At 35.5% G+C, this 21082-nt stretch overlaps 1 protein-coding gene across 26 annotated transcripts in view; it reads right to left on the bottom strand.

The window, feature by feature from the left end:
- Positions 1-21082, bottom strand: part of LOC124132118 — a 239477-nt gene that overhangs the window by 90457 nt on the left and 127938 nt on the right. For 3 of the 26 annotated variants that reach the window (XM_048382613.1, XM_048382615.1, XM_048382627.1), the window contains 9 exons: positions 19681-20250; positions 19428-19457; positions 15243-15812; positions 14001-14063; positions 13013-13582; positions 12723-12770; positions 7984-8553; positions 7367-7399; positions 4087-4653 (listed from right to left, as the gene is read on the bottom strand). The exons of 21 other annotated variants lie outside the window; for them this stretch is intronic. In XM_048382613.1, coding sequence (XP_048238570.1) covers positions 4087-4653; positions 7367-7399; positions 7984-8553; positions 12723-12770; positions 13013-13582; positions 14001-14063; positions 15243-15812; positions 19428-19457; positions 19681-20250 — 3021 coding nt within the window. The remainder of the gene's footprint in view (positions 1-4086; positions 4654-7366; positions 7400-7983; positions 8554-12722; positions 12771-13012; positions 13583-14000; positions 14064-15242; positions 15813-19427; positions 19458-19680; positions 20251-21082) is intronic. 2 more of the 26 variants (XM_048382616.1, XM_048382618.1) reach the window with 2 other exon arrangements.

The following is a 21082-nucleotide window of genomic DNA, read 5'->3' as shown; positions in this document are numbered from 1 at the left end:
TAGAACTTTAGTTTATTTCAATCAAGTCAAGTGGTGTGATAATTTTGATAATTTTTATAATAAAATCAAAACGAGAAATAAAAAAAAATATAAATACATACAAGAAATTTGTTTTCCTTGTCAAATAACGATGATAGCATGAATTTATCTCATCTTGTGATCTGACAAAGTTAATATTTTCAAGTCAAGATATCAACTTTAGTAAACCACAAGAAGAGATAAACATTTCATTTGACAAAATAAATTCAAGTCTAATATTTTCTTTGTGATCTTCATGACCTTACTCAGAAAACCATAGTGTCAATGAGGCAGACTGACTGTAAGTGTGATATTTCATCTGATTTTAATAAAAATCTTATTTATTTCACTCCAGCAAAAGTATGTTTTCAGCATGGTCAGACTAAACAAAGTATTTCATGATTAAATACATACCGGTAATACAAATATCAAAACATGTTTCATTAAAACAAGAGTGAATTTCTGTGTGACATTGATATAAAGAGCTGTAGTACACTGTCATTAAATTGATGCATCTGTTGAGTTTACTGTTTACACAGAATATACTGTTTGAGTTTTAGACATATCAAATGAATTGATGCCTTCAAGATTGTTCTAAAGTAGCATGTAATGTTACACACTGTGATTAATTTTCCTAAAATTTCTCTATTTCAGAAGAATGTTGTTTTCTAAATAAGGAATATTTTGAGAGAAGGTGAATATGCATTGTTTATAAAATTTTTTATTGAAGTAGAAATATTATTACAATATTATTGAATTATTCATTTCAGGCCAGCGAGTCAACACAAGGAAGTGAAAAGCCACATTCATTCAATCAAGAAATGTGCTTCCTGTCACATTTCACTTAATAGGATGAGGAAGTGAAAAGCCTTATTCACTCACAAAACAACATGGCCAATATTTATCAGACACTAAAAAAGCACATTGTACCATTTGTTTACAAGCAAGAAAATGATTTTCTCCTGGAATTTAATTAGGTGCTTTTGACTGACAAAGACACCCTGTCCATGTTAAGTTTTGAAAACTTATATTGTGAGAAATAAAGACATGAACATTTCGGTTTGTTTTTCTTTGTTAAATATGAGAAATCCAGATAATTTGTACTGATACATATATTTTATCTTGGCTTGATTACCAATTGAAGTTGATTCCTTTTTATCTTTTGTTATTTTATCTGTACTCATATCTGATCAAGACATTTTCAAACTATTCAGGATAAATGTATAAGTAGCTTCCTTTTGATATACAATTACCTATCATCATACAGGATTAGGTGAGGGTGTTCAAGAAGTTGGTGGTTGTATCAATTCTTATATTTCTTCAATTTCATGCATTATTTATATTTATCAATTATTAGTTTTATTTAACTTATTTTAAACAGTTCACACATTATTACTTTTGTCGTGCACGGTGCAATCTCAATCGGCAATAATCAGTTAAGTAAGTGATGTTTGAAGAACAAGTAAAGTATCATCTGTCATTGTACACACTGAATACAGTTATCGCCCCTTCTGAATATTTATTTTGACACACGAATTATTTTGTGAACTAATTTCATTTACATCGTAATATGTTAAGATGAAAATCATAGCAGAAAAAGTGTCTTTTGTCAACTGGACTCATGGCAAAACGATAGTGCGTTGTGCAGCAAACACCACTATGAAACGTGAAATATACATGATCGACGATCTCGAGTTCGCCAAGCCACGCATTGACTGAGCAAATTTGCAAAAGTACACTGACGTGTTTCATGTTATGCGGTTCATTTACGATACAAAACTTCTGTCATTGAATGTACTGTCACATTGTACCTATATGCTGACGAGGTTATGATAAAACAATCTATTTCTGAAATACGTATCTCGAAATGCACCTATCGATTCACTTCCGGGATCCTGACAGCAAAATGCTAATTCCAGTGTATTACAGGCATATTTTAGTTGGACCTCATGATTAAATGTGAAACATCTTCTGTATTAGATACAAAGGATACCATTTTTTGTTTGTTTGAAATGTCCATCAGTGAAATGCATAACATGCTGTCTGTTCCCTATGAGCTCACACTGCATGGAGCTATGCTCTCCATGCCTCGTTTTCGATCCTAGATGGCGAAAGTGTGAAAAAAGGTCAATAGAGATTACTTTCCACTTACTACTTTGTGTAACAAATATGCTGATCAGGTGCAGGTTGAAAGCATAGTGACAATCACAGTTACTGAGTGAACAGATATACACGAACAGTGATTACATGAATGTATAAAGTGATCTTCATGAACCTGTGTGGTCCGAAACACTGAGACAATCATCCACACACTTACATGTTGTCGGTGACTCGCTAACCATGTCTGTAAAAAAAAAGTACATATGCATCAACATGCTCTCCCTGAAGGCAAGGCAGACAAACATTTAAAGTGGCAAGTATTTCTTCTCCATCAACCTTGACATCGCTGTTTCCTGGAATGTTTCCAGTATGACATCTAATGTCACCAGTTACATTCTTATTACTAAGAGTAGATTCCAAAAACATTCCTGGACCACTAACATCAATCACCTTGCTGGGATACTTATAAAATAGAGTACAATAAAATGCTTCAACTTAAAGTCAAGCAAAAAACTGAATTCTAATGGAATTAATCTGTGTACAAGCAAAAGGACGAGATCTGAAGTGCAGTGCATTTAGATAAGAGCTGAAGGTAAGCCTTCTCAATTGATGTCTTTAATACCTTTGACAATGTTTCTCGCACACATATAGTGATTGTGTCAGAAAAGAATGATGCTCTCCAAGTGTGTACAATGATCACACATTGTTACAAACTGCATGATCACCAGTTCAGTTTACTCAACAGCAAACATTGGCTACTGCAACACTGATAGGGAAGTACAGATGTTACCTGCACATTAACATCATAATTCTAATCTTATAATCTATCATAACAGCACTGGTGTGTAGAGTTAACAAAAGGCAGAAACCAAACTCACCTGGTCATCAGAGAGTGATTCAAACACTTCCTCCTCATTTCAACCAGGTTGAGAAGTTATTTATAATGAAGTTGTTTTTCTCCAGAGGTTTGTTAGTGATCCATCTGGAACTGGATGAAAACCTAAAAACTTGAGGAAATCCTGGATGAATCTGGAGCTGGGATGACACTGGTGGAGATGTCTAGAACACACAAGGTCCATCCTCTGGTCAGGGCCACCTACAGTGGGAAATGGTATTAAATACATAATTGAGAATAAATGACTTGCCCTGAAACAAATTTGTTGTTTATATACATAGCATGATTTACATGACGGGTACACTCACATTACTTGAAAGATTATAAATCCTGAAAAAGGTGATTAATAGATACAGTAACATACACTTTAACATTAAACATGTACAAAACATTCTTCATTCTAATTACCTTGTTAATATTAAAAAGAAATATCATACTTACATTTTCTGATAGCAGAAAAAGACGTTTTGAAATCTGCTGAAAAAGACTTTTTATTATGGTTATAACTTATATGCACAACAGTCTCGAAAAGAACCCAAATATATTTGTATTAGGTAGTGAAAAAGCTGAAACAAGCAACATTAATCTTTGTCCACCAAGTTTCCATGAGATAACTCACAGCTTGTATACATTTACCCTCATGGCATCATATGTTTTCATCAAATGTAAAGTAATGATGCCATGAGTCGATGTATTGTTTGAGTAGTATTGTCAAGATTAACAGATAAGAGGAGTTCAAATAAGCAGAGAAATTATGAAAAAATGTATCACACAAAATGGCATACAGATCAATATGATCCATTTTTTCATATCAGTACAGCAATTTAGTTATGTGTAACTAAACTGGTGTTTCAATTATCCATGCTATTTTAATCGCCAGGCATGGTACTTGACATTTGCCCTCTGGGATGAAGGCAACATGTTAAGAAATCCATTCAGACTGCATGCAGTTTCATATGATTTTCTTGTATGTGCCATCAATTAGTCTCAATTGAAGCCTGGTTTAAGCTCAACAGCATGAAAGGAGTAGGATCTGCTTAAATGATGCCTTTGGTTCTGACCCAGTGATATACCTGGACACATGGAAGTGAAGACTTGGTCTCTCATCGCTCTGAGCTCAGTGAACTCATTGACAGTAAACCTGTTCTTCTCCAAGGGAAGTGAAGCGATACCATCAATTTCCCTGGTGTCTGATAGACCAATACCAATGACATAGATGTGGATGCCTTCATCTCGTGCAATTTCAGCCTCTGGGATTGTCCTCCTAGCATTAATGTTGGACACACCATCAGTGATCACGATAGCAACATTCAAAACATCTGGGCGATCACCATTATCAGGTGTGAACATCTGAGTTCTCATTGTATTCAGACCACCAAATGTGTTGGTGCTGCCATAATTATATGGGATCTCATCTATTGCTGCGAAGATGTCCCTCTTGTTCTGGTACTGATTCATTTGGAATTGGATGAAGACTTTGGTGCTGTAGATGAGTACACCAACACGGACATTGCCATTATCAATGCTGGCCACAAACAAGAAGTCTTTCAAGAAATCTAGCATGAGTCTGAAGTTGGGTTCTGTGACACTGGTAGAGGCATCCAACACAAACACAAGATCCATCCTTGAATCTGCACAGCCTGGAGGCATAGGGAAACATGGTTTCAGGGGTGAAGTTAGGGACAGAACAGATGGGACCACTGACACAGGAGACAGTAACATACAATCTGAACATGAAACATTTATACATGTATTACCCAAACAGAGTGCCATGTTGGAAGAGAGCAAGAAAAGGTCATTTAGTTATTCCACATGAGTTAACATGGCTATATTAGCTCCAAGTGTTGTTAAACCAAACTCACTCACTCGTCCCTATATCAGCACATTGTGAATATTTAGAAACACTAAATAACAGCTTAAGAGCCTTTCCTGTTATCTTATATTATATTTAATTGAGCTCAACTGCCTGTTTGAGCAATTGTTTTTTTTTCAGAACTGTTAAATGTTTTTCAATATATTCATGCCCGGTGATTGCAGTAAATGTTTCAAAACCGATATTGTTGTATATTTTTATTTAATATATTCTATTCCTCTTAGCTATGACATCGGTAACACTATTTTTCAGGGTATTATCATTTGCAGAAACCCTTGGTCTTTTCAACTTCCCTCCTTCGTCAGGCAGTTAATGGAATACCTTGGGCTTCTGCAAATGATAATGCCCTGAAAATAGCGTTACTCTTATATCAGTATTATGTGGATTAGTATAATTACTTTCTGTTATAACAAGACATGTGTGATTAAAGCTGAACTATGACTATGAACTATACAAGACAACCTCTGAAGCTTTCCTAGTTCAAACATTTTAGAGGCCTAAATGATTTAGTTGTTATATTGTCCTATGTCCTTTCAGGTTAGAATATGACATGTATAACAGAGTGTGTAGTTTATCAGCACCATTTTCAAATTATGAGTTTACACAGTTTGAGTCATATTGTTTTTATCCATTCATTATATCTTGTATACAATTACTAAACAAGATCAATTAGGCCATTGTAAATGACAGCATAACAGATGCAACTACTAAAAAGACACTGGCATTGTTCGTTTGTTGCATAATACCACACTCAACAGCATTCCAGCTATACGACGATGTCCTGTCCATAATGAAGTCTGTATCAGACAAACCAGCATGATTGATATTATGAGTAATCTTATATACTGCAGTTCTAAAGTGCTCCTTCTCCTTCCATATCCCTTGTACCTGGTACATAAAATGCTGGACAGTGAGAGTGAGTTGGATTTAACACTGCTTGAAAACAGTACTTCGCTTAAACGACTGCATGTCAGCTTGATGAAGAAAAAAAGTCCAAACTTATGCAGGTGGTAGACATTTACCACACTGATGAAACTGACAGGTATGTGGTGCTTGCCAGACAAGGATCATAACTGGGGTGTATCTGGGATTCAAACTTATGACCAGCAGATCCTGGCATCTGAGAAGTATAAGCCCGCATTGCGAGTTCCGACACCTTAGACAACATGGCCACCCATGCCCTAATGGTTGTACAATGACAGGAGGGAGTTCACACATTCTGTAGGATATGATCCACTGATGTACAAAGTACACATGCAAAAACTGCAATAACACATATGCAGTAAACATTGTCACACACAAATACAGAGGTAACAGTGCCAATTAGAATGTTGATTATCTGTAGGATTTTATCACATGTGTATTTTTTACAAGCGAGATAGTTCTATCTATATACAACTTCTTGATCCAATGAATGCAATGTTTCAGTGTAAATCACATCACTTGCTCGATAACGGTGTTAGTATCTACACTGAAACATCGCATTTACTGTATAAAGCAGTTGTATATCCACCGAGTTACCTGCCTTGTTCATCATACCAACTTCTAATGACACTTAAAGAGGTGTATTTTACAGTTGTATAATTTGTTTTACAAATCTGTAATTGTCACTGTTTCTTTTCATTGAAATATTTTGAATATACTATCAAAATGTGAGTCCATAGCTATCATTTCAGAAGAAGATAATCAAAGGTGCTGTACAGATTAACACTGAAATGTACAAATCTTTATATTTCTTACTTCTTCTCCATGTTGTATGTTTCATTAAAACATGTTTGATAGTACAATTACAACTTCTGAGGCAGTGAAAGTAGATGAACAAACACTTCACAAACAAAGCATTAGACAACAATGTGAACAGATATGGTTTACAAACGATTCACTTGACATTGAATGAGAACATATGGTTACAGACAAACATTTATCAACAAATGAGAACAAATTTATTCTTATAAATATTTGACAATCAAATGAAAACACACTGTAACAGAACAAACAACAGTATTGTCAAGCAGTTTCAAAATAAACCTCAAACAATCATTTCTTTTGTTTTATACTTGTATATAGTTCACTGTGCTATATTTTGTTCTGGTTATATAGGTTGTTCTTATTCAGTGCACCACAGATTTACCCATTTACTTTCTTGAATGTTGTGGGAACAGATTCAGGAAATTGAACAAACAATGGATAATATGGTCCCTGAATGATCGACTGCTTGACAACATGAACCAATGTTACATGGCAGACAAATGAAAACAATGAAACATAACAATTCAAAATTAAATTAATATGATATTGTAATGATAATTATTTTAGAAATGACTTGAAAAGTAAGAAATCTCACTCATAAATATGTGTAATCATTAACATTTAAATACATCATTAACATACACTCAAATTGATGCAATTCATGTGGGTTTTTTCAATTGTAAAAATAATATTTCTGTAATCCCTAGTGTAAGCAAAATATGGCAACTTACCATTTTGTTGAGGTGTAGGGGTAGGGGCCTGAACTGAAAATACAAGAAGATATGACTCATTTCCCATTTCAAAAGATAGCACTGTGTGAGCAAAGTTACATTATTTATGTGCCTTAGGAATCGCAGTAATTACAAAAAGCTTAGGTGAGGTGGTGAGGTGGTAGCATTGCTTCCAAGATTAATGCACTTATATAGCGATGGGCATGCTTGTACTCTTGACTGATGCTGATTTTAAAGTGCTAGCCCACTGAGATACCATGATGCAGTTTAACATGAATACCCCACTCACACACAGTATACTGACTCTGAGCTGACCAGTCCTTGTTTTAGCCCCTTTTATGCTGAGCATGACACAGAGTAACAACAAGTACCATCTTTTAAAGTCATTTGGTATGACATGGACTGGGATGAAACCCCTGACCATTCTCTCTCTGGGCGTATCCTCTACCACTAGACCACAGAGGTGGTCTACAAATAGTTTAGACTGAGTGAAATAAACTCCCTAGGTGGACAATTTGTTGATTCTTTTCTTTTACTGTTGTTTCTCTATAATATTTCAAGAATAGGTATGTCAATGAACAAGTACCAGTACTGCATGTTTGGCCAAATGTGTTTACCTGGGCAAATAGAACCAAAGACTCTTTCTTTCATTGTTGTCAGTTCACTGAACTCCTGGACAGTGAAACGATTCTCTTCTATAGGTGGTGAGGCAATGCCATCAATTTCCCTTGTATCTTGCAGACCAATACCAATCACATAGATGTGGATATTCTGGTTGCGGGCTTTAACAGCTTCTGGGATTGTCCTTCTGGCATTGATATTAGATACACCATCAGTAATAAGAATGGCCACATTATCAACATCAGGTCGGTCTCCTGTTGCTGGTGTGAACATCTGAGTCCTCATTACATTTATTCCACCATAGGTGTTGGTACTTCCATACATATAGGGTATGTTGTCAATGGCTTTGTAAACTTCCTTCTTCTGACCAATATATTCATTCATCTGGAACTGAATGGCAACTTTGGTACTGTAGATGACAATACCAACTCGGACATTGTCATCATCAATGTTAGCATCACTAAGGAAATACTTTAAGAAATCCTGCATGAGTTTAAAGTTGGGTTCAGTGACACTTGTGGAAGTATCCAGGATAAGCACAAGATCCAACTTTGCATCGTCACAGCCTGAGACAGAAAAACAACATGTATATTCTTGATTCCCATCAACAGTTTAACAGACAATGTTATAGAAGAACTTATCTGATGTAAATTAAACAATTACAGTTAAGTAGCATATATTTGGAAATAAACAATTTCTTCTCTTAACACACTTTTTATATTGTTTAAAATTGTTACTTTGATTAGATGTTCTTAATCTATGATACAGTGTCAAATGACATAAACAAACTGTTTGAAGAGAATAACATAATAAAGCTAAATGGAATAAAATAGAAGTAAAAGAGCAATACAACAAGAATTTCTGTATGAGGTAAAAGTAATGCGTTAGTTGTTAGGGTTATTCTGATACATAAGTCTTTAGAAGTGATTTGCATTGTGCAACATATATGACAAACACACATATACACAAAATAGACAGAAGAGAAACATGAAATAACCTGAAACAGCAACACCATTATGACAGATATCTTTATTAGATACAATACAAAATTAGTCCTTCTTATTGATTTACACTACACAATATCATTCTTTCCTATTTCAGTCTTATTTAGTAAATTGTACAATAAACATCCTTCTTATTGTTGTAAACTGTAAAATAAATATCCCACTTATAGATGTAGACTGTACAATAGATATCCTTCTTCTTGTTGTAAACTGTACAATAGATATCTTTTTTATTGATGTAGACTGTACAATAAATATCCTTCTAATTGTTGTAAACTGTACAATAAATATCCTTCTTATCATTGTAAACTGTAAATAAATATCCTTCTTATTGTTGTAAACTGTACAATAAATATCCTTATTGTTGTAATGTACAATAAATATCCTTATTGTTGTAAACTGTACAATAAATATCCTTCTTATTGTTGTAAACTGTACAATAAATATATTTCTTATTGATGTAGACTGTACAATAAATATCCTTCTTATTGATGTAAAATGTAGAACAAATATCTTTCTTACTGATGAAAACTACAATTAATATCCTACTTATAGATGTAAACTGTACAATAAATATATTTCTTATTGATGTTGACTGTACAATAAATATCCTACTTATAGGTGTAAAATGTACAATAAATATCCTTCTTATTGATGTAGACTGTACAATAAATATCCTTCTTATTGATGTAGACTGTACAATAAATATCCTTCTCATTGATGTAGACTGTACAATAAATATCCTTCTTATTGATGTAGACTGTACAATAAATATCCTTCTTATTGATGTAAAATGTAGAACAAATATCTTTCTTATTGATGAAGACTACAATTAATATCCTACTTATAGATGTAAACTGTACTATAAATATCCTTCTTATTGATGTGAACCTTATAATAAGATTCTTACTGATGTAAAAATACACAAAAAACATTTGGTCTTATTAATGTAAACTAATATCACATTAAATAAGTATGAGTCTAAGTAAGCCTGCACAGAATAACTCAATTGAATCTTGATTAGTTATACAAAAATAGTGCCTTGGGCCCATGGCACTGTAGCTCAAATGAATATGTACAGTCCGTTTGACTCCAAATGAGAACGATGAATTGCAAAATAACTCGAAATCCAGGAAAGTGTATGAAACATCAATACGTTACTTGACCATGAATACCCTGTACCCAACAAAATCTGCATTTTGTTTATTTTAAGACCAATGATGGATGAAGTTCTTTAAGAAAATATCATGTAATTTTGTATAGAAATGTGTACATGACACGTAGGGGGACAAACCGTGGAAGGAACAGCGCAAGCACGGTTTGCACGTGCTACACAGTGACCGTGTTCATTCAATGACAAGATGCGCTACTCAGCAGATGTTAAACAGTTGATGTTGAATGTGTATGATTTCTTTAGAAGTGAAGCAGAAAGAGCAAAGCCTTTTTATGCAATTAATAAATTCTTGAAACGAGCTTCAAAAGCTCTTGGTATGTCCCCTCAGAAACTTAAAAATGTTGTTAGTCGACGAGATACAAATAGTCAGGCCAAGGAGGTAGGGAACATGTCAAAACCACGCAAGGTTGATAAATTAGACAGTTTTTAAGAGGGATCAAGTCAGACGTGCAATTGTTAAACTGCACTCAGAAAATAAGTACCTGTCCCTAAGAATTTTGAAGAAACACCTTGAAACTGACCATGATTTACATGTTACAAAGTACAAACTATGGCAGCTGTTGCATACATTTGGTTACAAATACAAAAAGATAACTGGAGAAAATAGGGCTGTGTTGTGTGAACGGTCTGACATTGTTCGTCTCCGAAATCATTACCTTCGTACCATCAAGCAGAAACGTGAAGAAGGATATGAGCCCGCCTTCTAAGATGAGACATGGGTAAATGCGTCACACACAGCCAGCAGTCAGTGGGTACCCAGTGGTGACTGTAAGGAGTCTGGTAGAAAGTTACCAATGGGAAAGGGTGAAAGACTCATAGTTCTCCATGCTGGTTCTGCTAGTCAGGGTTTTCTCCCAGACTGTGACCTCGTCTTTAGAGCCAAGGCCAAAGACAACAGGGACTACCACACAGAAATGAACGGCAATGCATTTCTGGAGTGGGTGAAAGATAAATTAGTCCCTGCTTTGCTTACCAAGTCTCTCATTGTCATGGACAATGCACCGTATCATAGTGTGCAGGATCCAGAAAGCAAGACTCCAACCTCTAATAACCGTAAAGGAGACATGGTTACTTGGCTGCAACGGAGGAACATTACCTTTCCTTCTCGAGCGACGAAACCACAGCTCTATGAAATCATCAAAACTATGAAACCTGACCCCGTGTATAAAGTTGACAGTTACATCAAGGGTTAGGGTCACGCTGTCTTAGGAGTGTCACCTTATCACTGCGACCTGAATCCAATCGACTTGGTATGGGGCATCATCAAGGGTGACGTTGGACGATCGAACACAACGTTCAAATTACGAGACGTTGAACAACTCGTAAAGGAATCCCTTGGTCGGGTAAGAGTAGAAACATGGAGGCGTTGTGTGGCCACAGTCGTTGATGAGATAGAGCCACGTTATTGGTCACGAGATGGACTACGGCCAGCAACAGTCCAACCTATAATAGTGACAGTCGGTTCAGGCACCAGCAGTTCCGACGACGAGATCTATGGCATGAGCGAGTCAGATTGCGACTGAAATTATTATGAGACGGACCCTCTAACGCTCTGTCATTTCCCCTACCACAGAACGTGCAGTGCATGCGTGCTTGCGCTGTGCCTTCCACAGTTTGTCCCCCCTACGTGTCATGTACACATTTCTATACAAAATTACATGATAGTTTCTTAAAGAACTTCATCCGTCATGGGTCTTAAAATAAACAAAATGCAGATTTTGTTGGGTACAGGGTATTCATTGTCAAGTACTGTATTGATGTTTCATACACTTATCTGGATTTCGAGTTATTTTGCAATTCATCATTCTCATTTGGAGTCAAACGGACTGTAGTCAACAGTATAAAATGTCAACAGCCACTAAACAAAAGTTGCTGACAGCATGGCTATTCAAATATTAGGACAATGAATTAATAAATATGAAACAACTAATGCAATTTCCATAATGTTTCTAAATCTGCAAAAACTGAATGCAGTAATGTTGAACATTGTTGCAAAACTCAATAGTTAAATATACTTTACCAAAGTTTCAACTCTGAGCCTTACATACCTTCCAAGGACAATAATGTTTCTAATGCCATAACAATTTTCCAAATGTTTCACAAAATACAGGAAATCAATATTGCTGCCATGGTGGCAAAATTTGAATTGGATTTAAAACTTGTGGGAACCAGCATGTGAAGTTTTTGCTTCATAGGTCCTGTTGGTTATGAGGAGATGACAGAGCCTCAAAAACAAATTCTGTCCTGGATAAAAATTACACTGTTGCAAGGTGTTTTTTCTACAAAAAACATTTAGGCTCATAGTTTTAATATAGTGTATGTGGTTTTGCAGCTGCAGCTCGAAAAAAACTTGTCTCCAACTCCAGACAAACAGGGCACAACATTAGTTCACTTGACTTTCAGAAAGGTGAACTAAAAAATAAATGTCCTATTCAACACACTGAAGACAAGTAGAGTAGAAATGGCAGTTGCCATTCTAGTTAAATAATTTCCAGTATCTAAATCATGTCAGTATGTACTGTCTGTAAAATTTGATGATACATTGTATGTCACTTACTGGGCAGCTTCCTTGGTGCCAGAGTGATAGGAATAGTTGGTGGTTCAACTGAATAAACAGAAAATGATATCATTAAGTCACACACTGGAATTTTTTGTGGATGAGATTCACCTAATTTTGAGTCATGAAAAATAAATATTGTCAAATGTCATTTTATTGTTTCTAATTTCAGTGTTTAGTCCCAATCCAGGAAAATCTTAACCATATAAACTTAAAATTCTCATGGGTAAATTTGTAATTCAAACAGCACTACCATATAATATAGGTATAAAAAATGCAAAACTTCATACCTGGGCAAATAGAACCAAAGACCTTTTCCCTCATAGACGAGAGCTCACTGAACTCCTGAACAGTGAAACGGTTTTCTTCAACTGGCTCACTGGCAATGCCATCAATTTCCCTAGTATCTTTCAGACCAATACCAATGACATATATGTGGATGTTCTGATTTCGGGCTTCGACAGCTTCTGGGATTGTCCTTCTGGCATTTATATTGGACACACCATCAGTGATGAGAATGGCCACATTGTCAACATCAGGTCGGTCACCTGTTCCAGGTGTGAACATCTGAGTCCTCATTATATTCAGTCCACCATAGGTGTTGGTACTTCCATACATATATGGTATTCCGTCAATGGCTTTGTAAACTTCCCTCTTTTGACCAATATATTCATTCATCTGGAACTGAATAGCTACTTTGGTACTGTAGATGACAATACCAACTCGGACATTGTCGTCATCAATGTTGGCATTAGCCAAGAAGAACTTCAAGAAGTCCTGCATGAGTCTGAAGTTGGGTTCAGTGACACTTGTGGAGGTATCCAGTATTAATACAAGATCCATCCTTGCATCAGAACAACCTGGAAGAAAATTCTCACTTTTAAAACAATAAACTCAGGAAAACTTAAATGATATGTTATTTTGTTTTCTAGCATAAAAAAATGTCCTACTACATGGGTGAAAATAATGATTGACACATGATTCTCCAGGTTAGATATCAAATATGAATGATGTCATCCTATTGTTCTTCAATCAGCTTAAATCTCATGAACAGGGATGCTATAATATCCCTGGGATTTTATAGCCTATCCCAGGTATTTTATACAATAAACCCGGATTTTATATTTAGAACTTCCAGAGTATTGTAAAATGTCAATTTTCCTCACTTGAGATTTGCATTTGAACACAATGTAGACAAGGAAATGTGTGGAATGACGTAAAATATCATGACAATTATATATATATATATATATTTCTAAAATAAGGACAATCGCTTACTTGGACGTTTCTTTGGTGCAAAGGTTATTGGAATTGGCTTTGGAGTGGTGGTTGGTGGCGGTACTGTAAACACAATGATCATGATGTTATATTGAAGTAAAGGGATATACTTTTATGGATAGATCAATCATTCTGTGCAAATAACAATAATTGTGTCACTGGACTATGACCAACATTACAAGAGTCATCAAAAGATGACAAATCCCCCTGACCCCCTCAAATTTGAAAGAACAAATCATCTGACTGTTACTTTAGGTCCAACTTGATGAGCGAATTACTATCTGATCTGTCTGTCCGTATACAAGAGTCGTTATTGAGCTATCAAAACAATACCATGGAATTGGGATTCGGAACTTTGTATTTCCATGTCAGGTACACATATGAACAGAGTCAAAGTCAAACTTGTTGCTATGGAAATGGGAAAAAATGTAAATTCTAAAACTCCCTAAATAGCAAAAGGCACCATTTGACAACCTGGTCTTTGTGTGTGCAGTTTCATGAAAGAATACTTATTAGTTTTAGAGATATGGTCCAGAACAAACACATCACCATGAAAAGAGTCAAAGTCAAACTTGTTGTCATGGAAACAGGAAAAAAATATTTTTTTTAAATTCCTAAAGAACAAAAAGCACCACTTCAGCCCTTGATTAATACATGTACCAAGTTTGGATGTAAAATGCTGAATAGTTCTTTAAACACATGCTCATGATATAGTTGGAATCAGACAATCGATTCTGCTTTATGCAGAGATTTCTGTTGGATATGGAAAGGGTTGTGTCACTTTCTTTAGTTCTGCTCCGGAAACGACCCCTGCCTCAGTTTCAGCTAAGTCTAACTTGTTTCTATTGAAACAGGGAAAATTCAAATTTTGTAAAGTTCCTAAATAGCAAAAGGCACCACTTCAGCCCTTGGCTAAAACATTGGTTTGGATGAAAAGTCTTTCACAGTTTTCAAGTTGTGCTCTGGAAATGACACCTACCCCTCTCTTTTGAGACTAAGTCCAGAGGAATCGACTGTACCCGCTCGCATTATATGCAAGGGGGATAAGAATGGCAAAGTGTAAATATAATGCAGATGATGAAATATCCTACATACCGATAATGAATTCTTACATTTTACCTAGGAGCACAGATCATCAAAACCACTGCCAGGACAATTTTGAATTTATACAAGGAAGGACAACACACTCTAAGATACTTAAAAAATAATGAAAATAGGAATATAATCTGAAGAACTTCTTACTTGGACAGAGAGACCCAAAGACCTTTTCTCTCATAGAAGACAGTTCACTGAACTCCTGGACAGTGAAACGATTCTCTTCTATAGGTGGCGAGGCAATGCCGTCAATTTCCCTTGTATCTTGAAGACCAATACCAATGACATAGATGTGAATGTTTTGGTCTCGTGCTTTGACAGCTTCTGGAATTGTCCTTCTGGCATTGATATTGGACACACCATCAGTGATGAGAATGGCCACATTCTCAACATCAGGTCGGTCTCCTGTTGCTGGTGTGAACATCTGTGTTCTCATGACATTCAGTCCACCATAGGTGTTAGTACTTCCATACATATAAGGTATACTGTCAATGGCTAAGTAAAGATCTGTCTTAGATCCAATGTATTCATTCATCTGGAACTGGATGGCAACTTTGGTACTGTAGATGACAATACCAACTCGGACATTGTCATCATCAATGTTGGCAGGAACAAGGAAGTATTTCAAAAAGTCCTGCATGAGTCTGAAGTTGGGTTCTGTGACACTTGTCGAGGTATCCAGGATAAGCACAAGGTCCATCTTGGCATCAGAACAACCTGTTATGTGCAGGCACAAGACATAGACATAGGACACAACAAAACCACATGACATATGACAACTTGGATGAATGGCTTACCTTGTCTAATTGTCTGTATTCTCAAAGTCCAAATACAAGGAAACACAAATAAACACATCTTTACACGACACAGTGACACAAAAAAGTGGTACATTGTTCAGCAGGATTACCCCAGCCAAATTTCTACTCTTCTTCTCTTACCCAAAAAAATAGATCTTGGAATGAAAATCACATTATTATTATTGTTTTTCATAATACTACCAAAAGCCTTTAATTTAGTACCTGCTTGAGATAAAGACAAAGAAATGTAGGAGCAACAAAACAGACACAAGAATTCTTGTCAAACAAATAAACCTGCGAAACAAACAGTGCAAAAATATACCTTCAGCAAATCAGTGCAAGCAACAACTCAAATGGTTGTTTGACTGACAGTGAGGGCTGAATTATACATACTCAATTTGAAATTATGTGTATGGTAGTATGTTAATTAGTTACATTATGATAGTTATAGATGTAATTGCTCAAGTTACAGTATTCTATCAAGATCTATCTTTACATGTTCATACATAGCATGTTTTGATTTTGATAATTTGAGAGGAAAACTGAAACTCCACACCCCTCAGTCAAATTAAAAAACAGAAACATCTTAATGGTCTGATTGTTTATAGCTGCACTGCTCCCTATATATGACTTTGATATTGACTTGTTGCTACACAGAGCTACAGAGCTGTCCCATAGTGTTTTCCTGATAGATTCCTCGTCCAAATTTGCATTTTGAGTTGTGAAACTAATAATTTACTTAGCAGGTTGGAAACCAGATTTTTTTATGTCCAGCATTGTGCCCAGAGACGGCGGCCAAAAATCTGTACACGCTTGATGTATCCCACACAATAAGTACATTAAAAGTTGCATGAAGTACACATATTTGAAAGCAAGCATCTGAGTAAATGAATCATGTTTTAGTTGTGTGGGATGTACATTATGGTGGGGTTGTTAGTGTGTTTTTAATATGGGAGTCTATTAGGAAAACACTATGGAACAGCCCCCAGCTCTGTGCAGAGATAAGTCATAATCCAAATCATTTATAGGGAGGTGCACAGAGATTCGGTCACCAGCCACTGCATATTCTGGCGAGGGACTTGGAATTTATGTCAGAGATAGAATGTTTGTGGTCACTTGAAGCCAAGGGAATATTTCTTTTTACTCAAAAAGGAAATGACCAAATATATTTTGTTACATCAAACACATTTTTTTCTGGACATGAAGCATGTACAGCAAAATGCTTTTTTTTAAACAATGTAAATACTGTAACTTGAGGTAACAAAAACATATTTGATATAGGAGAGAACACTGGTCATAGTATTTATCAAATGCTTTTGCAATTATTATGCTTATTATACCTTATAGGAAATAATAATCAGTTATTGTCATAGTCAATTTTGACCTTGTGTAACAATGTGGTATAGTTGCCGTATATACATCATTAATAATCTTGGGGATATTTTCTCTGAAATTTGGCTGTGAGATTATGTTTCCTTAAATTTAAGTTGAAGTAAAGCATATTGATAAACACTGTAAATAGAACCTCAGTCATTTCTTTTCACATACCATTTTCATTACATGTTCAGAAGCAGTGCAAAGTGTTATGCCGAGTGTAAACAAATTGCACCACTCATGAAAATAGTGATGCTCCTTCATATCGTGAAACAAAATGGTATCAGTAAAGACAAGACTGTTATCCTTTATTATGTTACAACACACATGATATAAGATAGTCTTGATGTAAGTGTGCTCATTCCAAATCCAACATATTCATAGTACACACAAATTGACAAAAGGCAAAGAGCGATTACATAGTATATATAAAAGTTTGGATGAAACCACAGTGCATCAAACAAGATGCTGCCGGGCAGACTAATCCTAATATCAGTAAATCCAAGTTTATAACAAGGTCTTGCATAGTAAAGCAGGTAGCAACTAGTCTATTGAATCAAAGATGCTGAAAGATCATTACTGTCGGCTAAGCTCCTTAGAATTTCCTTGGCTGCTGACTTTTTCAACATAGATAATAATGATCACATGAACCATTATTCAGATGGAGAGGGAGAAACCGAGTGGTTAAATCATTTCTTGTCATGGGTTGGATTGCCTGTCTATGTAAATAAAGTGTCATGGCACTATAGCTCACCTGGATATGTAGTCAGCAATTTAGAATGTCAATATTACAATATTTTCTTCATAAAAACTGAGGACTAAATATAAAACATCATTGCCAGAGAATATTCAGTCTTGATCATTTGCCAAAACAGATTCCATTGGATGTAAAGGGCAAAATAATGGTGAAAATTATATGAATGGATCACTGAAAATCAGTGATGACACAAGGTGTTTGCAAAAAGAATAAGCAAGTCCTGCTCAACATGAACACCTGCCAGTCCCACACTTTTCCACAAAGACACTAAAAATCTGACAATAAAATATGATGTCATCATAAGAGAAACATATATGCCAAACTTTAGTTCCCTCAACCTGGTGATTTCTGTGGAGAAGATGCCAAATATGCCTATTGAGGGAATTTCAGAGCTTGGTTAAAACAAGGTTAAAATTTAAATCATTGCAAACATAATGGAAAAGATATGTTGAACACACTACAAACTATACATACACCAAATTTCATTCAAGTCTGAAATCTAATGACTGAGTAATGGCGTTAAATAAGCTTTTCAAATATCGCTGCCAAATCAGATTCAAACCTCTTAAACAAATTGGGGTTTCATCATTGAGAAGTTTCAGCTTCATTGGTGAAGCGGCTTCTGAGGAGATGTTTATGATGCACAGTCAACAATGGCCGCAGGTTCTGGACAAACAAGGCACATCAGCTCAATTGACGTTCAGTCAGGTGAGCAAACAAGTAGTGCCATGTTGATGCTCTTTGGCATGATATCGCTGTAATACTGTTGAAAGTACTGTAAACCTTTTCACTCATTCAAAACCATGAAGTAAAATAAGAATGTTTTAATTACTTCAATATACTTTGCAAATAGGGATTTCAGGTTAGAATAGGTCCCCAGCAACCTATGCTGGTCATAAGAGGTGACTAAATGGATTGAATTGTCAGGCTTGGTGATTGGTTGATTTCATGTCATTATACCCATACGATGACGATCATTGCTCATAATATCACTCATTGAATTGTCTTTTCCAGGAACAAATCTCTATAGGCCACGGTTATATAGCTTGAATATTGCTGAGTTATACAACAAACAAACACACTCATCCTAAAATAAGCCTATTGGCATGTTCTTCCTGATAATTTCATGTCAAAGACTTAAGAGAATTTACCAAATGAAAGACTGATTACAGAGACACATCTTAAGACAATTGCTTGTGCATACATCCGTAATAGGTCATTTGACAGGTTTCTGAGATTTTCTTCATCTAGGTATGTCCTAAATATATATCAAATGAATGGTAAAGTCAAAACTCCAGTTTTTGAAAATTCCTGAGATGATGTACTGTGTTTCATCCAAAGTAAAATACATGAATTAGTCAGAGAGAAGAGCTGAGATGGTAAAGAGGTGCAATGCTGACTCACTCTTTGGTGGGGGTGGTGTTGGTAGTGCCTCTGAAAAAGATATTGGAAATCATGTGTCACATATATATCAGTAACTGGCAAAGGAGCTTTTGACAGACAAATCAATACCTATAACATTTAACAAATATGTTAAGTGACATGACTTATTTTAAGATCATACACAAACAAGAATTGGAGAAGATGGGTTGGTACTGACAAAGATACAGTATACAACTTTATGTGATTTAAAAAAACCCAGGAAAAATGTACTAACCAGGACAAAGTGATCCAAAGACCTTTTCTCTCATAGAAGACAATTCACTGAACTCCTGAACAGTGAAACGGTTTTCTTCAATAGGTGGTGTGGCAATTCCATCAATTTCCTTAGTGTCTGTAAGACCAATACCAATCACATAGATATGGATATTCTGATCTCTGGCTTTGACAGCCTCAGGAATTGTTCTTCTGGAATTGATATTGGACACACCATCAGTGATGAGAATACACACATTATCAACACCAGGTCGATCACCTGTTCCAGGTGTGAACATCTGAGTCCGCATTATATTCAGTCCTCCGTAAGTGTTGGTACTTCCATACATATATGGTATTCTGTCAATGGCCTTGTAAACTTCTTTCTTTTGCCCTATATATTCATTCATCTGGAACTGGATGGCAACTTTGGTGCTGTAGATGACAATACCAACTCGGACATTGTCATCATCAATGTTGGCATTAGCCAGAAAGAATTTTAAGAAATCCTGCATGAGTCTGAAGTTGGGTTCAGTGACACTGGTGGAGGTATCCAGGATTAACACAAGATCCATCTTGGCATCAGAACAGCCTAGAAACAATGATGTCGTGTAGACTAATGTATCACATCTATACTGAACATATACAATGCATGAAGATGTGATGACAAGTTCATTAGGTGTAAGAGTATACAGAGCAGATGTTCATAAATGTTAGCTACAACATATATATTGTATCCTGAGTTCAATTTACAACTGTTAGTTACAATATTTAGAACATGGAGAAAGTAAAGTATGGTGAAGTAAGAGTACAAGTATACAGACATACATGTATGTCTATAACATGACATAAACAAACTTATACAACACACATATAAAACACATCCCAAAACAGGAGTCACCTGTTTCACCTGTGTGGGAGATTAACAGACAACAAAAACATATTTTGTTAGACAAACAGAAATGAATGTAAAATATGTAGTTATTATATTGGCATAAGGAATGGTAGTTATATGCTTATGATAATATACCCGTAAATATATTTTACCTACATAACCAATTAAATTGAAATATACAATCCAAGATTTTATCAGCTGGTATGAAATTGATCTACTAGTACTTGTAACAGAAAAGTGAATACATGAACAGAAAAAATAAGAATCAAAACAGAAATATTGTGGAATAACATTGAAGTAACTCATGTTTGGCCTTACCTGTGAGTTTTCAAGTAATGAAAAAATACTTCTATCAAACAGACTTATCATATAGAATTTTCAGAGAAAACTATAAACAAGGATTTATATTAGGATCAGTGAAAAAAAAAATCACATCCAATTTACAAAAACATACACTGTGGGGTTCTTAGCACCATACTGTACCATAACTTGTTTTGATTGTAGTGCCCCAAACTGTATCACATATTCT

The sequence above is a fragment of the Haliotis rufescens genome, unplaced genomic scaffold (genome assembly GCF_023055435.1).
Source record: "Haliotis rufescens isolate VD_foot unplaced genomic scaffold, xgHalRufe1.0.p SCAF_4, whole genome shotgun sequence".
In the NCBI taxonomy this organism is placed as follows: Eukaryota; Metazoa; Mollusca; class Gastropoda; order Lepetellida; family Haliotidae; genus Haliotis; species Haliotis rufescens.
The sequence above is the reverse complement of the archived record's forward strand: the minus strand, read 5'-3'. Positions and strand labels throughout refer to the sequence as shown.